The sequence below is a fragment of the Clytia hemisphaerica genome, unplaced genomic scaffold, assembly GCF_902728285.1.
Source record: "Clytia hemisphaerica strain Z4C2 unplaced genomic scaffold, Clytia hemisphaerica genome assembly, whole genome shotgun sequence".
Taxonomy (NCBI): Eukaryota; Metazoa; Cnidaria; class Hydrozoa; order Leptothecata; family Clytiidae; genus Clytia; species Clytia hemisphaerica.
Genome location: NW_027103803.1, coordinates 375,767 through 391,004, shown reverse-complemented (window position 1 = coordinate 391,004; position 15,238 = coordinate 375,767). Strand labels below are relative to the sequence as shown.

Genomic DNA, 15,238 nt, shown 5'->3' with positions numbered 1-15,238 from the left:
ACCTTCCTGGGGGAGGGAACGGAGGTCGTAAAAATCATTAAGTCTAACATCAGCCCCGCCCTAAGAGTTACAACAAACGGAAAAATCCCAAATTGCGTACCTATAAAGGCTAAATTTCGGGGGACCCAATAAGGGTCCCAAAATTCTAAAAACATGTCGCCGTGTCAATTCAAGACAGACTTAAGTCCATTTTTCGAAAATTGACTTAAGACCATAACCCCCTATTTTAGCATGCACGCTTTCCAAAAACGGCCTTAAGTCCACAGAATTCTAATGGGAAAGAGGTGTATTTTGCAATTCAAAAAAAATAAGAATTTAGAAAGTTCCATAATATATCAACCATAAACAGCCTTAAGTGCTAAATTTTAGTGCAAATTTTATTTTCTATGAAGCATTGGCATAAAATGTGTAGCCTTAAGTCCAACACATCTCAACCTTTAAAGTCAATTATCTCAAAATGGAAAAAATGGACTTAAGGCTGTCTTGAATTGACACGGCGATGTATGCTTTTTTCCTGAAAATTTCCGATTTTTAAACCTCGGGTGGCAGACACCCTCCCGTGAAAACTTTCAACGTTCAGCAACTTTACCACGAATTTCAGGAAAATAGAAAACCGTTATCATATTTAAGAGAGGGTTAATAATTAAATACACATATGTTTGATGATACTTTGACTGTCAAATTAAAAAAGCTGACAAATTATGAAGCCAATTAAAAACTTATGGTGAGTTTATCTGATGCAATTAGTTAGATGATTAATAAAAACCCGAAAACATGTCTTTCATCATGGCCTTGTGGTTTTGAAGATCCGCCTTTTACTCGTTTCAATTTTAATGAATTAAGCTCGTTGCGACAGTACTTCTTTAAAGGCAACAAGTAAAAGTAAAATAATGAATAAGTCGAAAGTTAGAAAAGCGAAAATTAGATATAAACTCTCTACCACTTATTAGGCCCTAGTGTCAGGTTATTAGCAAATCGAGATTTCTTGATTCAAGATATTCATGGCGTAATGTTTCATACGGTAGAATCCGAAAAAGACCGGGTGTTTGCCACTTATTTTGAATTGAAACAATAAAACCAGCGGCAAACTTCCGGGCTTCTTTGGGTGCTTCCGTATAAAACATTATGACACCCCCTACTCACAGACCCACTGGAAAATTTGTCCAAAATATCGTCCCCGGTGGAAAATTATCCTCCAATTTTTGTTCCCACTGATAATAATCAAATAAACCAATCCTCACTGCAAAATATTATGCTATTTTTCCCATCCCCACTGAATTTTCTGACTTGAAAACAAAAGAATTGAAACCCCCAGCCAAAATATATGGGAACATCAATCCCCCATCAAGTTTCAGTCCGTTGTTTTCATCCCAACTGGATGGAAAAATCCTACCGGGTCTGTGAGAAGGGGGTGTAATATGTCACGAATATCATTTACAACACAAAGACGAAGCCTAAATAATAATGACAAATAATGTGGTTACTAAAATAAAAATAGATTCGGTTATATTGGATAAAGTGTAAAATTAGTAGTTGTGCTAAAATTAGAAGTTCATCATTTAAAATTTGTCGATTGATTTATTGCTGTTTGTAGCTCTCTTCTCCATGCGTTGTGCGTACGATAAGAAAATGCGCCCGCACAGCGTGTCAACGTGTTTCTGCATCGTATCGTAGGTAAGGGCATCTTTCTTCGCCATTAAGAATCTAGCGAAGGATTTTCGTTTGGACAATTCGGTGACGTTGTTCTGTATCTTTGTCAACGTTTCGCGAAGATCGGGATAAAATTCGGCGTTTCTGAGAAAAGTTGCCTCCGATCCGCTCAAAGCTTGGATGATTTGTTTGATAAGATTGGTATATTTTGAGAGATACGATTTGTTGCGTTTTGAATTTTTGATGCTTTTTGAGATTTCTTCGACTTGAAGATTTAAAGAGTTTTGAATTTGAAAGGAGACTTTCGGCCTCGGCAAAAGAGCAGTACTTCCAGCTGCCATTTTGATTTCGGGACGGTTAATGATAATACGATGTGATGAAATAAATTCTGAAAAATTTGAGGATTTTGATATCCTTGTTGAATTAAAATTAAAGTCCAAATACAGTTCTGCTGTAAATATATTCTAACCCATCAGTGGATTGTGTGGGAGTTCACTAGTCTCTAGCTACCGTCGTCGAAAACTTGAGTGTCGGTTTCAATAGCAGGACATTCACGTGCACCGAGATTGAGATCGTTTACCACCAAAATCTTTTGTGTACCCTCATTCGGTGAAAAAGTAACCATCAGTGTAAAAAAACCTTTATCCAATTCAAGTTAACAAACCAAAAACGTTTGTTTGTCGTGTATATCAAAGTTTAGAAAGTGTAAAGAATTTGTTAAGTCAAACCAAGCCTAAGTTACAAATGTTGACTTCAAATCAAATCATATCACACACGAACAACCCTTTTGAACATCAACTGAGCGTTTGAATGTCTCTCTAACAACTGACAACACATCAGAAATATCAGCACAAATTGCAATGTAATGACATCATCAATTAAAACAATAGCACAACAATTAGTCAAGATTTCATCTCTTTTGTTCAATGACGCGCGCTTTGAGCTTTTGTTGAAAGGAACAGACAACTCAATGTCAAAAGCAAGCTGACTGTTCTTTTGTGAATTTTTTATCATCAATTGAAATGCGATATTCAAATATATTTTTTATTAGAAAATTGTTCTAGGGAAATTAAATAGATAACAGTAAAATTGTTCAGCCACACCCATTGTGGAACTCCGGCTCCCTTTGGAAAATGGTTCCTAAATTATGAAAATCCCGTAACTTCTCAATAGTTACGGGATTTACGGATTTTAAGAAAATGGAATTGCCGATGTTCATAAAAATTTAGAATTCATCAAAAGTTTTCGAATGAATCAAAAAATTAGATTTCTTATAAAAAAAGTTTTGCGAAATATTACATCAATATTTGAACAATGGAAAACAGGTTTTTGAAGCAGGTTTGTTGAATAATTCATTTTTCGTAACGTATCGTTTGAAGGTTTGAATATCCGACAAGCAATACCGTTACTGTATTGCATTTTCCGTTATTTAAATATTGATTATGTCCGGATTGTTCGATACCGCATATTTGTTTAAATCCGATTCAAATATTCTAAGGAAAATTCCAATGAAATGCGACAGCGAGGTGGGTCGTTCCAATCCACGATTGATTTAAGTATTGAAGCCCAAATGAATAAACTCGGTAATAAAAAACAGAACAGCTAGAAAGTGTCTTGAGAGGAAAAAGAGATACCTGTGCCATTACAATCATAAAGGGCCATCATACAAACCAATTTTATGGGAACATCTTCGATATAATTTTTCATGTTTTTCTTATTTTCGACTGAAACAAAAAAGAAATAAAACAACAATCGGATGTAATAGCCAAAATACACGGTCATGAAGACGTGATATTCAGGAAGTAATGTTTTATAACGAAGCATAAAAAAAACCGGGTGTTTGCCACTAATTTTGAGTTAAATAGTAAACTTGAGGCAAACGCCCACGCTAAATTGGATGCTTCCGTTTAGAACATTACGTCATTAATATCATAAAATGACTGGCACAAATGAAGTAGTTTCAAAATCAACAGCGAGTCTAATGTGCTAACCATCATGGACCCTCCCTTATAAACTCCGATATTTAAGATCAATACTTCAGTATGTGGCCCCCAAAACGGCGATCAAATTTTAAATTTTTCTCAAATCTAGAGGAAAAGAGATTTTACAAAAATTTTTGCTGCATGAAAACCTTTAACATCTCTACTTTATTTCCTGGAAGTTCTTTTTCAAAATTTTCAATTTCAACAATATTTTTCAATCGCTTAAAGATAGGTAGCTTTTTTCTAATGGCCCCCAAAACCATCGTTTTCCCTTAAATTTTCGACCTGATGGATGTAAAATTTATGATTTTTATGAAATATTTCAAGATTTTCGATATTGCAAAGTCCAAACTGAAAATTTAGAAATTTTCAAAATGACAATTTTGATTTAACAACTTCTTAATCAAGTTTTTGAAAACAAATCTCTTTTGAAAATAGTTCCATTCATGTATGGAATAAGCTGTGAAAATTTTAGAAAAAAAGCTTGACTGAAACTGAAAATATTAAGCTTTAAAGATATTTTTCTCCTATATTTTGCAAAAAAATGACAGAATTTGCCGTTTTTGCAGATTCAGCGAAAAATTTTATATACAATGTTAATGTTTTGTTTATGGATTATTAACCGAAAAGCTGGTCTCTCTGGCAAAATATCGACCGAGTTCGCGACGTATTGGAACGAGCGAAGCGAGGTCCAATACGAGCGAACGAGGTCGATATTTTACAAGAGAGACAGGCTTCTGAGGTTAACAATCCATTTATAGCCCTGCAAAAATAAAGTAATAAAAGTAATTGACATTTTAATGATGTCAATTTCATAACTGGTCACTATGGAGAAATATTGACCGGCCACGTGACATTAATCATCCAATCAGTTTTCTTAAAAATGATTGACAGTTGTATTGTAGGGCTATAATATAATCTATTAACTCAAGGTGATAGGAATAGAATTCCAAGATATTTTGCTTTTTCTCATATTTAGAATTTTCGGTTTTGTCAATGCTGATTCTAGGGCTCCAAAATACTGGTTGACCTTCAAGATCCTATATCTTTTACCCAGCCTCTAAAGTCACAGATGTATTTGCATTTTCTGAACGGCATTAGGTGTAGAAAGTTTCCTATACCCCGTTTTTATAACTTATTTTCAATATCCAAGGAGCTAGAGTGAGTTATATGCAATTTTTATCTAATTTTGGTGTTAAAATATCTCCTTCATACGCAAATATGTTATTTTGAATCTGTCTCAAACCATCAAAAACATGCTTATCTTTAAGTATAACCACCATTCTTTCAAAATAAACAAAAATCGTTTAATTCTGATAAATCTACAAGTCAGAATCTTCATTTTAATGAAAACCTCCGTTTTGGGGGCCGCCTCCGTTTTGGGGGCCATATACTGTATAGACCTTATCGGAGTTTTTGATTTTTCTAAAACAGCGATGCATTGTGGGGTTGTTTCGGGGGTATTACAATAGAATTCCCTCGAGGAATTCCTAAGAGATTTCTATTGTAAGACCCCTAAAACAATCCCCCAAAGCATCACCTTTTTTAGAAAAACCAAAAACTCCGATAAGATCAAGCAAATTCGTTATGATGGGAAGAATTTTCTCGAGAAGAATAAGCAATCTAACGGTTCAAAGAATTATGTTTGATAGGAAAAATACATATCCAAGACAATGAAACGTGATCGAATCAATATTTCTATTCTTATCGGTATAAATTGAAAAGGGTTAATTATAAACCATAAAATAATAATAATTTTTATAATTTGTGATAAATTTTAATCATTTTGTTGTTTACATGTAACTATAAATTAGAAAGAATTTCTTTTGAAATTGAAAATATTTTTATTATTTAAGAACAATCTAGAATAATTTGAGAAAATTGTTATTTTGAGGCGAAAATAAAAAAATGTAGTGTTTCCAGAAACCGGTCGGGTGAAAAATAGCAAAAAAAATAAAAGATTTTCCGGCCGGCCGCACGAGAGCTTTTTTCCTTCACCCACATTCCCGAAACACTACATTTGTTTAGTTTCGGCTGATTATAAACATTTACAATAATATAATATCATCTAATATTCTAAGCCATTTGAAATCTACTGGAAAATATTAAGATATAAATTAAATCGATATTAAAGGTTTCAAATTAGAGGAAGCTAGTTACTCTCGGGTAACTTTATAAGCGGGTGTCAACTCTTTGGATATTTCTTAAATACTTTCCATTAGGGACCCAAATTCTTAGCAGAATACTTTCCTTTGAAAGTATTTTATTTGTTTATTTTGAAAACCATATATTAGATTGAAGTAAAAACGTAAAAATCTGAAAAGAAACCGAACAACTACATCATAAGCAGTCATAAGGCAAAAATAAAAATAGTATATGTAGTGTTTCCAGAAACCGGCAGGGTGGAAAAACATATTCTCTGACTCGGCCGCAGACTTTCGTTAGTAGTTGATACATTAGTTTTCAGGGCTTACTTCATATTACTTACTTACTTCAAGTTATCAAAAATAACAAAAAAAAAAGTTTTTTCCGGCCGGCCGCATGAGAGCTTTTTTCCTTCACCCGCATTCCGGAAACACTATATATTCTTATTTTCACCTAATTCTAAAAAAAATGTTTCATCTGACTAATATATAAACTTTCTATATATTTTATCTCTCTTTTGAAATATAAAAAACAAATTTGGTATAAAAAATCTTTTTGAAATACTGCAGTAAAAAATGAATAGATATTTTCTAGAAATTAAAAAACTTATAGTAACTCCCTCAACCCGCTTTCTCTTTCCCCGGGAAAACTATTTAGAAAATCTCCCGTCCTTATAATGGTTCTCTGGAGGTCATTCAAATTCGAAAGATATTAATTTTTCGATACAGAAAGGAGGCGCACCCACAGATCTTTAAAGCCCGAAGCAACTTTTATCGAAAAGTGAAGCCTAGGTTTGGAAGGATTTCCTACCAAAGTCACGTAACTAAAATATGCAATTTCACCGGTTTGAGGGATGTGAAATAGCGTTTGCCGCCTACTTTTTTTGATCTCGCGCTCCAAAAACAATTAAAATGCTAAATCCTATCCGCAGGCACGAAATTTAAAACCTCTCTGTTTCTAAAGCAAAATAAATGTAGAGCTCCTCGAATTTGTGCTCGTGCTCGTGTTCGTGCGGTGTCGAAAGGTGAGAAAGTCATTCTTTCGTTTTGTTTAAAAATGTTGTGGAAGCAAATGGTACGTCAAATAATGGCCTTTAAAATTTATATGACTTACGGGGACGTTCGTTACAGTTAGAGAATATCTCCCTTTTAGGAAGGTGTCTCTTAATTCAACGCAAACCTACATTGCACAAACAAAACTGTAAACAAACAAACAAACAAAAACACTGCCATAAAATCTCTATAAATCTCGTAAGCTCGTCAAAATATATTCTCAAAAGGCAGCAAACATAAAAGGTCAACAATGTGACATAGACCAACGAAACTGTAAATAAACAACGTGTTAGCTCTGGTTTGGACAGCCAACTTTCTGCCCACTTTAATTCAAATTTAGAATAGGCAAGGCGAAAAGTGGGCTGTATAAACTAGAGCTTAAGAACATTAATTCATGATACGCACCACTGCGATGTCTTCCAAGGACCCAACAGCTGATTGGTTGAAAGTGACGTATTGACTGATTTTACGTCACTTACAACCAACCAGTTGTTGGGTCCGTGATGTAATGTCAGAACAAAAGACATTGCAATGATGCATATCATGAATAAAAACAAATATCCCTTGTTCAACCAAGCAAGTCCATGATATCACTGGAAGCTGACGTAGTAGAGGTGTTCGAGAATTGCGCTGGAAATCCGTTGGTTGGTTTGCTTTCCACAGGAGCGTTTGTTGTGGGGCCTGTTTGGTTATTCAAGAAAGCAAAAGGATCGGATTGTGGGTTAGATGGTGCAGCCGGTGTTGGTGCCTTGCGAGGAGCAGCAACCGGTTTAGTGACAGTCCACCCGAATTCATCTTGTGGAGCCGCCGCTGGTAAAGTGGTGGTAAAAGGGTTTGGAGCGGGCGTTGCGGCAACTGGGCGGGGTGGAACGATCGGTTGCTGGTAAGGATTTTGTTGTTGCATACCACCAAAGGATTGAGTGTTTGCGAAAGGGTTCCCTTGTTGTTGCTGGAAAGGCGAAGTTGTTCCGTTCATTGGTTGCTGTTGTGGGAAATAACCGAATTGTGGTTGCGGTGGTTGTTGTTGGTTTTGTTTGTGCATCTCGTTGATATTCTTCTTAAGCTCAGCGAACGGGTCATTTATGAGGAGCGGAGCATCGTCTTCTGTTTTGTTAGGCCGTTGAACGACACTGTATAATTGATCAGTTTGTTGGGTAGGCGGTTGTTCAACAGGGCGGGCAGGAACGGATGGTGCTGCAAAGAAATCAAGATCCTTTTGTGCAGAGTTTTGTTTAGGATCTACCGCATTGAATGGGGACGAGTCATCAAAGGGGTTTTGGTCAGTTGTCGTGGAGTTGTTGGTGAAGTTATCACCACCGAAGGGATCGTTGGTTGTCGTGGATGAATATCCGTTAGTGTCGGCGAACATGTCAAACCCATCTGATGGTTGGTCCTGAAAAAGGTTAAACAAGATAAAGTAGAAGTTCCTTTGCCGTGGAAAAATCTAAAACAATTTTGCTGGTCTTTGTTGGAATACTTGTTATATGATACGATACCTTCTATTTTGTCTAAAAAGTCAAGTTAATTTTCAATTATTTTTTGATTTGGCAACTTGGTTTTAATTTTGTTCCAATCAACTCATTCTCCAATTCAAAGCCTCAAAACAATCAGACCTGCTAAACAACTTTAAGGTCAAAGTAAGTCTTACGTTTTGCATGACTTGAATTTGTTCGTTGAGTTGGTTCCAGTCTCCAAACGCATCTTTTGGATTGTCGTAAGTTGGCTGAAAATTCAAAAATGATATATCTGTTCAGTGGTCAAAGCAAGATTTTCGTCTGAGATGGAAAATGGATTGTACGCAGCAAACTATAGCACATTCTTGATATTTTGGTGATAGACCAGCGGCCGAGTCAGTGGATTGTGTCACTTCGTAGGGCACCCCTTAGATCAGGGCAAATTTTTGATATTATGCTCCTAATAGGGTGTAGAATTGACAAAAAAAATTTGCCCTTCGAATCTCCTGCAGTTTTCGAGTGAATCGATTCTTAGTTAATCGATAAAACTTATCAAGGGTCCCCCCTTTACTAACGGTTTTTTCGAAGTCTGAAAATCAAATATCTGAGACTACCAACGGATTCAGCGTGAAAAGTAGATAAAGAAAATGGAGTTATTTGTTAAGTTTCGACCACCTGGTGCCGAGAAATGGCATTTTTAAGGCGAAAAATCGACGTTTTTGGCGTTTTCCGATGACGTCAGCATTTTCCTATGAGCATTTTCAGAAAAAGTCATTCCCACAGCTGGATAGCCCTGAATTAGTAGTATCCAAAAATGGTATGGTTTGTTAACTTTCGATGTCTAGATCTCGAGATATTTTGGTTTAAATATTGAAAATTATCGATATTTTTTGCTGAGTCAGCAGTTTTTCAGCATAATTATCCACCTTAAAAATGAATTATCTCGAGATCTATACATTGAAAGTTGACAAACCATACCATTTTTGGATACTACTAATTCAGGGCTATCCAGCTGTGGGAATGACTTTTCTGAAAATGCTCATAGGAAAATGCTGACGTCATCGGAAAACGCCAAAAACTTCGATTTTTCGCCTTAAAAGTGCCATTTCTCGGCAACAGGTGGTCGAAACTTAACAAATAACCCCATTTTCTTTATCTACTTTTCACGCTGAATCCGTTGGTAGTCTCAGATATTTGATTTTCAGACTTCGAAAAAACCGTTAGTAAAGGGGGGACCCTTGATGAGTTCTATCGATTAACTAAAAATCGATTCACTCGAAAACTGCAGGAGATTCGAAGGGCAAATTTTTTTTGTCGATTCTACACCCTATTAGGAGCATAATATCAAAAATTTGCCCTGATCTAAGGGGTGCCCTACGAAAACAATTTTTAAGGCCTTTTTTGAATCTCGGACGCTGGTCTATGAATTATGTCGAATTTTGAGACGGAAAAACCTCTTTATAGACCTCGCTGAGACGGAAATCCGTTTGAGACGGAAAAACTTTTAACACTGTAAAATGGATTTTACACAGCAAATTAGCACATATACTTAAAATTTTGGTGAATAATGCATAATTTTGAGAAAGACATCTTCAGATACTTCACAGAGATGGGAGAGCTTTTAAAACACTGATCTGTAAAGGTTCAAACAATGTTTTGATGTATTTGAAGGGAAAGTTCTTTTGGGGATAAAGGCTTTGAATGAGAATCTTTTAGAGGCAACATGAACAGACGAAACGCAAGATTGTTGGCTGTCTGAAGTCAATGCTTTGCCCTCTTTTTACGTCACTGGAATATCTTCTTTCAATCTTTTAGAATAGGCAGGGGAAAAAGTTGGTCGTCTAAGTCTAGCTGAGACGGCAGACTTTCTGCCCTGTCTATTCTAATTGCTTGAGTAGGCGATAAGTTGGTAGAAAGTAGGCCGATTGCAAGTCATTGCATTGACGTCAAAAAAAGGCAATGCAATGGCTTTAGACAGTCAAGTTTCTATCAACATTATTCACCATTTATATAGACAGGGCGAAAAGTGGGTCGCCTAACCCAGGGCTAGAAAGACAAGACAAAATGAAATGATGTTCAAAACTGTAGAATTAATTTCTAAGAAAGAAGATCCTATCATACGTCTTCATTGACATCAAAGAAGTTCCCTTCATTGTTGGTTGATGGTTGTTCATTGACGACAGGAGTCTCCACGACAGCTGGTTGCTCCTTTGTTTCAGTAGCTTCCTCCACTTGCTCTTCTTGTTTCTTGGCTTGGAAACGTTCAAAGACTTCTTGGAATAGTGATTTCAACGTGCTTGTGATTTGCTCTGCCTATGATGGTTTTCAATCAAGCAAAGTTAAAGAGAGATAAAAAAATCCTGAGCGGATATTCTCAAAAGATCTTACAAATTGAGGAACAAATTTTAAAATCAAATTTGATCGAACTGGAATGTTAAGTTTAATACATTAATCATCGATACAAACAGAAAAAGTACTTGTGTTTCTCTTTGGACAGTGGTGCTTCAAGAACAACAAAATTTATTAGACACTACCAAAATATGAAATGCAGTGACCAAAGCAAGGTTTTTCGTCTGAGACGGAAAAATTGATCTTAAACAAGAATACCTTGAAATTTTGGTGAATAATATGCTAAAATTTGAAACATCTCTTCTTGAAGAGTGCTGCTTCAAAAATAATAAATTTTTTGAGACAATACCATTAAAAATAGGGCATGGTGCGAAGTTTAGTTCAATACCTCTTTCATGGACTTGATGGCAAAGAGTTTGTATCCTTCTTTTGTGCCGACAATATAGGCAAAGGTTCGTTTGTCATCATTGTCATGACTGATGAAGGAGATTCGATGGATGGGATGCGCATGGTCTATCCTCTGTAACGAAATCAAACGAATATAAATCTTTCATTAGTTTACTATAAAAGTTTCGTGGGACTTAATATGGACCTACCTGATGATGAAAGTTAGATACAGTAATGCAAGGAGAAAAATGAAAAAAAATCAGTCAGAAAACATAGCGTTTAGCGAAAATGCATAACGCAAGAAATTCATTATTGATTGATGGTAGGGGGAGAGGGAAGGGTTGTAGAGAAAAACTAAATAGAAAGTTCTGGTCGCAAAATTCAGTTTTATTGACAATGCTTGATGGTGAGCATTGTTATCAATAATGTTTTTGTGTGAAAAAAATAGAAATGTAAGGAAAAAATCCAATGAAAATCTGCAAAAACGGCGATTTCCGGAATTTTCAACCGGAAAAATTTTTTTCTCAAAAATCGAACTCGGCCATGTTTTGAACATTGCGAATACGCATCTTTCTGTAAAAAATCAGAAAAAACAATAAAAATTCGAGAAAATGTCAAAAAACCGGTTTTTCCGGCTTCGAAAATAGGGCTCCATCACATTTTAGGTATTGTCATTTTGCGTCAGTGTGCAAAATTTCATAAAAAAATAGAAAGTACAGCTCGAGAAATTCAAGAAATACTGTCTTTCCGGCGAAAATAGGTTGTTCCGGCGACTTTTAAAATAGTTCCGGCTTCAAAAATCAATTTTATTGAAAATTGAAACGTGCTTGATGGTGGGCATTGCTATTAATAATGTTTTTGAATGAAAAAACAACCAATTATAAGGAAAAAGTCTAATGAAAATCTAGAAAAACGGCGATTTCCGGCATATTTCAGGCATTTTCCGCCGGAAAATTTTTTTTCTCAAAAATCAGACTCGGCCATGTTTTGGACATTGTTAATACGCATCTTCGAGCAAAAAATCAGAAAAAACTAATGATAAAATCTCGAGAAAATGACAAAAACCAGTTTTTCCGGCATATTTCCGGCATTTTCGGCCGGAAATGAATTTTTTTCGAAAATCGGGCTTCGCCACAATTTAGGTATTGACATTTTGCATCAGTGTGCAAAATTTCATGAAAAAATATAAAGTACAGCTCAAGAAATTCAAGAAATACCGTTTTTCCGGCGAAAATCGGCTGTTCCGGCGATTTTTAGAAAGTTCCGGCTTCAAAAATCAGTTTTAATGACAGTTGAATCATGCTTGATCGTGGACATTACTATTAATAATGTTTTTGTGTGAAAAAACAACGAAATATAAGGAAAAAGTCCGATGAAAATCTGCAAAAACAGCGATTTCCGGCATATTTCCGGCATTTTCGACCAGAAAAGATTTTTTCTCAAAAATCTGACTCGGCCAAGTTTTGGGGATTGCTAATACGCATCTTTGTGCAAAAAATCAGAAAAAACTAATGATGAAATCTTGAGAAAATGCCAAAAAGTCGGTTTTTCCGAAATGATTTTTTTTCGAAAATCGGACTCCGTCACATTTTGCCCATTGCCATTTTGCATCTTTGTGCAAAAAATCAGAAAAAACTAATGAGCCAATCTCGAGAAAAGCTGGTAACAGACGAACGGACGGACGGACGGACGGACGGACGGACGGACGGACGGACGAACAGACAGAGGTTAATTCATAGGACCTCCACCGGGGCACCCGGAGGTAGGTCCAAAAAGACACAAAATCATGAAAATAATGTCTCTAGTCATTTAAAGTGGTAGAGATGACGTGTTCTTTAGAAAAAGTAATAAATTCTTTTATTACATCTTAACGACCAATCAAATCAAATAAGAGCTTGTAAAAACTCCAGCTTGTCCCAGGAAATTAAGTTCCTGCGCAATCTTGAAATTTTACGTGAATTAAGTTCCTGCGAAATCTTGAAATTTAATGAATTAGCTCAACAACGAAATTTAATCCCCCTGAAAATTAATCCCCTTAAAGTAACACAAACATATAACACAAACCTCAGTAGTTTCATCTAGAATACGTATTCCTTTCAGAGTAATATTGACGGTGATTTTTTGTTTATGTTCTTTCTTCTCTTTGTTTTTCTGTACTGCAATCATCTAAAATAAATTGAACCATGTTGCTAATCAATCAAACTTGTAGAAAAAAAACATTTGTGTGGTTAGAATTCTGTTGATCCCATTCCTTTTCGTTACGTAACTATTCGAAAAAATACGATTCCCCTTGAAAATCAAATTAAAGAGACACACTGTATTTCAAAAGTATACTTTTTTGAAAAAGGACACATTGAAGAAAAAACATGAACGAAAAAACTGACAAAAAGCAAGAAAAACAACCATTTGAAGAAGCTACTGTAAACAAAACCAAACATGTACTCTCCCTCCTGCTCAGATGACGATGACCAAAACCGTCTAAAATGCTGAAACTGTCACCGCATGGTACACAACAAGTGCACATAATTACCGCTTTACCAGCTGCAAATTTTTGCCAACACTTATAACAAATAATATCTATGTCAGAATTGCGTGCGGATAACACGATCTCTAATGAGTAAAATAGGTGAGAACTCGTATCATATGATGCAGAAGGAGATTGAGAAGAAGGACGACATCATTAAAAAGCTCGAAAACCAGCTAGCCAGGAGCCGCAGCCTTAAGAACGATATCGAAAGCATCTTAACCAATAAGATGGCTGACTTTGAAATAAAAAGCAAGCAGATTATAAAAGAAGAAATAAAGCTAACGACGAAATACATAGAAAAAACATCAGAAAAAACATACGCTGTTGAAATAACTAAGAAAAACAAGGATAATTTCAAATCAGTAGTGAGAGAACACCAACAAGAAAATAAGAATGAAGAAAGAGACATCGAATCAAGAAAACGAAACATCATTATACATGGAATGGTGGAATTAGAGGTACATAAGAAAGAGGAACAACAGGAAAAAGACAAAATAGATATTGAAGGTATACTAGATAACATTGGCGTCCAAGATATCAAACTGTCCCACCATCGCATTGGACAAAACAGAAAAAGGGCTACAACTGGCGTCCAATCAAGTTGATCTTAAAAAGTATGGAGGAAAAAAAACGGATAATGCAAAATCTGCATAAGCTGAAACGATTCAACGAAATTGGTGGCTTTAGCATTACAGACGACTTCACCATCAACGAAAGAAAAATTATTAAAGATATGTGCCAAAAGGCAAAGAAAATGAATGTAGAAAATGATAATTTCGTTTGGCATGTAAGAGGAAGCACTAGAACAAACCTTCGCCTATTTCGAAAACCTAGGACAAAGACCAAAACAACGTCTTCTCTGTCCATATCTTCTGACGACTGGACGACAGATGAAGAATTAGACAATATTTATAAATGTAAATTATTTCGTAGAGGTCGATAGACCTGTGGAATATAATTCTATGAATAAAAAGAAATTTCCAAATTGTTTATACTCAAGCAGTGAATACCTTCAGTTTGGTCATTGCAGATTGGCAGATATCATCTCCCCTTGCTGCAGGAACATCTGTGCAGCCAATTAACTGGAAAAAACGAAAAAAAGTAACAAATTTTGATAATGTTAAAAGTGCTTGTCTGATTTCTTTTTACTATAGAATAGTGCGTCCCAAAAGAGTGAGAACATAATAATAAAAATAACAAATCCTCTATGATTTATGTAGACTTGATTTTTTTGATCTATTTGCTTAACATTTTGTACAAAAAAAACATACCAGTACTTTGGAATCTTAAATTTATCTTTTGATTGAACATGAAAACTCATTGTTAAAACTCTTTTTTATTGAACTCTTGGTTTGTAGATTCTACTTTTTTATTAAGAATCAGTCCAATTTTTCTAGGACAGAAAAATTAATTCGTCAAATTCAATACAAAAACTTTTCCACATACTTTACATTTGAAATCAACTCCAAATCCCTCAAATTTGCTGACTCCATCTTGTGCTGTGAAGAATTCAAAATTGAAAATAAAAATAAACATGTCCTAAACTCTATAACCTAAATGGTATATATGGTACACAAGGGGTAACCAGCCATTTTTTCATTTTCAGAATTCTTGCTTGTTATATTTCAAAAACATCACGCCATGTCACAATTAAAAGTTATCAAAAACATAATTTTTTTTCTGGGAAAACAT

At 35.3% G+C, this 15,238-nt stretch overlaps 2 protein-coding genes across 5 annotated transcripts in view; both read right to left on the bottom strand.

Moving 5' to 3' along the window:
* The window catches only part of LOC136806345 (ATP-dependent Clp protease proteolytic subunit-like), a 284,569-nt gene that overhangs the window by 259,140 nt on the left and 10,191 nt on the right, over positions 1-15,238 (bottom strand). The window lies entirely within an intron of this gene.
* Positions 6,977-15,099, bottom strand: LOC136806340 (disabled homolog 2-like). Its single transcript, XM_067062902.1, has 7 exons — positions 14,993-15,099; positions 14,557-14,628; positions 13,084-13,185; positions 11,021-11,152; positions 10,405-10,596; positions 8,478-8,552; positions 6,977-8,222 (listed from the first exon to the last, which is right to left on the bottom strand). Exons 1-7 carry the CDS (start codon positions 15,080-15,082, stop codon positions 7,398-7,400), a joined length of 1,488 nt encoding a protein of 495 aa, XP_066919003.1. The 5' UTR covers positions 15,083-15,099; the 3' UTR covers positions 6,977-7,397.

Excerpts from the sequence above, each read along its gene's own strand:
- LOC136806340 (XM_067062902.1), bottom strand. The coding sequence starts at position 15,082 with ATGTTTATTTTTATTTTCAATTTTGAATTCTTCACAGCACAAGATGGA. Across the intron at positions 10,597-11,020 it reads CCATCAAGTCCATGAAAGAG|GCAGAGCAAATCACAAGCAC; the intron begins GTATTGAACTAA and ends AAACCATCATAG. Across the intron at positions 8,553-10,404 it reads TCTTTGATGTCAATGAAGAC|CCAACTTACGACAATCCAAA; the intron begins GTATGATAGGAT and ends TTGAATTTTCAG.